General features: G+C 56.3%; 1 protein-coding gene across 1 annotated transcript; it reads right to left on the reverse strand.

Moving 5' to 3' along the window:
* CGGC5_v002115 (uncharacterized protein) lies at positions 1-1113 on the reverse strand (the record flags this gene model as incomplete). Its single annotated transcript, XM_032029172.1, has 2 exons — positions 1-849; positions 985-1113. 2 exons carry the CDS (start codon positions 1111-1113, stop codon positions 1-3), a joined length of 978 nt encoding a protein of 325 aa, XP_031891490.1.
* Positions 1114-5526: the final 4413 nt, after the last annotated feature.

A 5526-nucleotide genomic window follows, 5' to 3' on the forward strand; every position in this document is an offset into this window, starting at 1 on the left:
CTAGGCTCCGACTCTCTCTTCCTCCATGCGCCTGACGAGCTCGCGCTCACGGGGAGAGCGGGGGTTGGCGTCGATGCCGAGAATCGCAGAGATGCGAGTCTTGTCCTGGGGCTTGCCGTAGGTGTCACGTTCCATGTTATCCGGGCTGGAGGTCGGGGTGATGGGCGTGCTAGCCTGGTTGCAGCAGGAGCCGTTCTTCCAAGCGGACTCGAGGACGACGGGGTTGGCACCCGGGCCGTAGTCGTTGGCGACGGCGGCCCAGAAGGAGGCGCGGTGGGCAGTGTATACGTTTTGGAGGCGGTTCATATCAACGTGCTGGTGGTTGACGGGAGGTTGCTGAGGGGCGGGCAGCGTGCACTCCAGACGCAGCGGGGGCGTCATGGGGAGGCTGCTGGACATGGACTGGAAGGAGGCGGAGGGGAGGGCCGCGCTGTGAGGCTCCGGGAGGGGAGTGGGATATCCTCTCGAGGGAGAGGCGGTACGGGGCGGCAGAGTCATGCACACCGGCTTGGGGAGGATGGCGGGGAGACGCGGCGAGGCGCCGTGGCCCATGATGCTGGGCAGTTGCATGGGAGCGGGCGAGACAGGCGCGAAGCTGTGCGAGCTGCCCGGGGGAGAAACGGAGCGAGGAGTCGACTCTCGGATCGGGGAGGGCATCGTGGGCTGCATGACAGGGGAGTGGTTCGCGGAGGAACCAGACGAGACCGAAGTCGTGCGCTGCTTGCGGCGGTTGCTGCCGTGGCTAAGCTGGTGGTAGTGCAGGCGGCAAGCCAGCTCGGTCTTCTTCAAGTGAGCGGCAATGTGCTTGTAGGGCATCTTCTGGAGACGAGTCTGGAGGAGATAAACTTCCTGTTTCTCGTGTTAGAACAGTCATCAAACCACACATAATGCCGAGACGAAGGGACGCTTGGGGCCACACAGCCACGTAAGGGGGTGGTGGTATACGTGTGTGTAAGCTCCCTTCCCCAGCTTGGTGTCACGTACCTCGTCCTCGCTCCATGCTCGGCCTCCTCCAGTCGAAGCCGCCTTGCGGTTCTTGGTAACGCCGTACTCGTGACGGTCCATGGCATCAGAGGTGGGAGTGTAGGTGGTGGTGTGGGGCGCGAGTTGCATCGTGGGAGACATTTTTCCTCGTAAAATCGTTTGACGGGCAATGAGTTCGATGGTAAGAAAGTGTGAAGCTCTGAAGGCTTGTTGGTGAGTTGTTGGTTGGTTTCCCTTGGAAAGAATCTGTTGAAATCTTCGCGTCGTCCTGGAAGCTGGGTTTGTAAGAAAGGGGGGTGAGCAGAAGCTTGCTGCTATAGAGAATCGAAGGTTTAAATCGGGTGGTTTCGAAAATGGAGGTGATTCCCAGGCCGGAAGCTCGCAACAACGAAGTCGGCTTTCTGCAGATCCGTCAAGGAGAGGAAACGGATAAGCGTTTTGTTGGTTGAAGGGGTAAGGCGCTGTAAAAGGGAGACCCAAAGAAGTGAAGTCGTTCGTTTGAATAAACCGGATAGGTCAAGTATATTGACAAAAAAGGTGGTGTTCTAGAAGCGTAGTCAAATGAGTGTGTGCAGCCAAGCCAGTTGACAATGAAGGAAAGTAAAACCCTAGCTGCGGGAGAAGAAAAGAAGGACACGCAACTGCGCTTCAAGAAGACGAAAAAAAGGGATGTTGATGATGAACCCAAAGTAGGGAGAGAAAGTAAACAGGAAGAATGGAAAACGATCGAGACGGGGGGAGAGGGGAGGATAAAGTAATAATGCAGCCTCTCAGCCGTTGGTGGTGGTGGTGGTGGTCTGGTCTAGGTCTACTAGTCCCCGTCTGGTCTGGCAACTGGCTGGCAGGCAGAGAGAGGAACGGGAAAAAAAAAAAAAAAAAGAGACAAGCATCTTGTCTACCGCAGTATGAGAGCTGCAAGGTACGAGGTACGAAGCCAGCAAGCAGGCCTGGCCTTACCCACACGCACACGCACGAAAAGAGAAGAGAGAGCGGGCGGGCATGGCAAACATTGCCTCATGATGTTCGGGCGCTGGTACATCCAGGGCAGGGGTCTAGCACACCGTCAAGTCTAGCCCTGTTGCAGATATTGAGCAGTGATGCCAGCAGACCCTGGAGAAGATGGGGTGGATGTGACAGAATTAGCAGAGCATAACGTTTGGTCTGATCCGCTGGCCTGCTGCCATCCCCATTCTTCCCTTTTTCCTTCCCTTCGAGGGCGACGAGGGGTGTTGGACTGGGAAGAGGGGGGGAAGAGAATGAGAGACACCAGACACCAGACACGCCCAGCACGCTTGTGCAAGCCACACCCTGTCCGGGCCACACCCCTGTTCGAGGCAGGAAGAGGAGACGAGGAACCCAGACCCAGACCAAGACCGGCCATGGGTGCGAGATTATGGATCCGGTGAGAGACGAACGTGCGTCTCAAATTGGCGGCGGTGGTGATGGATTGAGAAGTGAGCAGCCACTCGACCGGCCAATACGTGGATGATTGCCCGCAACAAGATGTAGCCCTCCGGAGGCTCGGATACATACGGCCATTGGACCAGGACTAGGACTTGAAGCATAGACCAAGTTTACCAAGCCTCCGGGGGCCCGTTGAAGATGAACAACTCCAGGTCCCTTGGAGGCAGACCATGGCTGGAATGAGAACAGACCAGACCAGACCAGACCAGACCAGACTCAGAGAGGGGACGGACGGGACGGAGAGGAGCAGAGAGGAGTAGGAGGAGGCTCTTCTCGTGAACCTGGAACATGGGAAAACTTGTAAAACGACTGAAAAGACCGCGCAGCGTAGCGTCCGGCTACCGAAAAGAGCGGTGTCTCGCCTCCAGTTTGTTTCTTCATTTTTCCGTTATTGATGTGACTTCTAGTCTAGTGTCGGGCGGCTCAAGAAACCTGGTCTGAGCCCGCCCTGACGACTCCATCTAGGACAGGCAGGCAGATTCAGATTCATCAGAGCCTCAAAACGGGATCCAGTTCTAGTTCCAAGTCCGGCTCTGGTATTGGCATGTATTCGTAGCACGCATCCCAAAAGTCAGGTTTGCAAGCATCTTGGTTACCCACCGGTCGGTCTTGGTTTCGGTCACGGCACATGGGCGGTGGATCTGTTCATGACTTGGTGAAGGGTGAGTCTGAGTCCGATTCTGATTCCCGTCTCTCGCAAACTCTCTCTCGCAAGCATGCCGAGCGAGCGGGTGGGAAAGCGGCTGAGGCGCAATTGTATGAAGGGCATTGTATAAATGGGGCATATAGGAATAGGATGGCGTGGCATGACAAGACATGGCATGGCCGAAGGTATGTTTGGCAGGGCCTTTCTTGACTCGGGAACAAACCATGGTGGACGAAACCACGACAAAGTCGGCACCGTCAGGCTGGGTCGGGTGGTTCTTCGCAACAAGGAAGAGGGCGTTACTATTTGGGGCGGGCGTCTGGTCTCAAGTCGCGATAAGCATACGTCTTGTCGACGTCGATCTCGTGGAGGAGCATGTTTCGCGAGGATAGGAAGGGTTGGTTGTCGTGAACGGAGGTGTCTTTGGTGAGGACAGGACAGGGATCGAGTCGAAGAACCGAGGCGCTGCGGTGCCGTAACGGCCGTCTGCTGGCCGAGGCGGACGGCGATGGATGCCGTTGAGCGTTGAACGTTGGTATGTGCGAGGAGGGTAGTACGTATGCGTGAGGTCAAGTGAGATCAGGTAGGGAGTCGGCGGGTACAGGTTGCATACATTCGCGGCATGTGCCCGTTCAAGCAAAGGACGGGGTACTGAGCGGGTTTCTTGGGAATTCCGAGGTGGTGATACGGCGTGGTGGTGGACAGAGGACGGTGCGTGCGGTGCGGTGCGGTGCGGTGCTGCGGGCGACGTCGTCGTACCTTTCCTTAAGGTACGGCAAGTTCCAACGGCCGTGCATTACAGCATTGGCAGCAGGCACTGCGTAAGGCTTTCGTCAACAACCACCTGGTGTTGGTTTGGGTGTTTGTGCGTGCGGTGCTGTTGTTGTGCTGGGTGCTTGGTGCTTGGTGCTGGGTGCTGCTGGGCATCGTATCGTGGTCGCTCGTGTCTGAAGGTTGTGTGAGGATGTCTGTCTGACGTTTGACGGCGGGGTCGAGCGATGGCTAATTCTGCATGGTACCCGTCGAGGTGTTACAGAGGCGCGCCAGGCGCTGCCATTGGCCCGTTTTCGCGGCCGCCCCTGAGAGATGCCTGCAGCAGCGTCAAGAGGAGATGGGCACTAGGCCGAAACAGGTCTAGTCAGGAACGGCCTAGCGCGATGGCCGGTGCCCCACCTCATTACCCCTGTCAGTGGTCCACTGCCCTCACTCAGTGGGTGAAGCCCCGATTTTGAGCCACAGCCCGAGCGATGAACACCACACTGCACCGGTGCGGCGGGGCCGAGAACCCCTGTTCGTTGTCTCCGTCGCACCGTAAGAGCCTCCAAAACGGGAAGATTGCGACCTGGGAAAACCAACCAGCGCCCGAGCCGCCCGCCATTGCATTCCATTCGCATTGCCTTGTGTAGTGGGCTTGCTGAATGCTGCACATTAATACAGCTCCATTATCAACTCTACCCAGCTGTTTGGTTTGAAGTCTGGCCCCTTCCCTCGGCCTGCCTGCGACCTTCTGTAGCACTACTCACTACTCAGGACGGATACTACCTACCTCGCAAGTACCAGGAGCGGGAAGAAGGAGTTAGAACAAAGTGGCCTGTACTTCCACTTCCACTTCCATACGGGGTGAGGGGAATGACGAGAGAGTGAGTGAGATGAGTGTGTGATCTCCCTCGCCAACGACAGTGACGCATCGGCATCGAAACATGAGGCTGTTTCTTGTTCGTCCCTCTGTGACGACGCCTCAGTGTGTGTGTGTGTCAGTGTTCTGAGACTGCCCAGTGCTCTCCTCGCCCGACCGTGATTGGACCACTGACAGCCATCCATTGTCACCAATACCCTTAGTGTTCCTGGATGGGTAAGGTAGGCTTAGCTAAGCCATTTGCATGTTTGTCGATATTGGCTACCCTACCTTTCCATCGCACCTGCCAGCATTGAACCTTGGAGCGTCCCTGGCGATGCACCCAAAAACAGTATCCCCAGGTATATTCTATAGCTGCACACACCATAGTGCACTTGCACTGCATTCTTTGACGCAATCGGGTGTTTAAAAGTCTCCGTACCTTATGTGAGGCCCTATCAATCCCCCGGCGATGCACAGCACAGGTGGGTGGTGTCACGCGGGCGTGTCTGCTCAGCTGCTGCTATTCATAACGCTCGATAAACATGCGGCCAGGGCCGGAAGAGATGAATTAGCACATGCAGGACCGCATTCTGTAGGCAATATAGTGGCAGGAAACATCTGCCAAAATAATCCCCCGGCCCTGCTGAACAAAACTGACAGAATCTGTCCTCACTGGATCCTTTTACCAGCCCTGGCTGAGCCCTTCGCTGCGTCTTGATTGAGAACACACCACTTTCCCGCCAAGATGTGGAGAGGGCAATAAAAACGCTTCACCTGTTTTCGTAACGACAGCACAATTAAAGGATAGTCGGTT

Source organism: Colletotrichum fructicola (genome assembly GCF_000319635.2).
Source record: "Colletotrichum fructicola Nara gc5 chromosome Unknown KSG_Nara_v1_contig01, whole genome shotgun sequence".
Taxonomy (NCBI): Eukaryota; Fungi; Ascomycota; class Sordariomycetes; order Glomerellales; family Glomerellaceae; genus Colletotrichum; species Colletotrichum fructicola.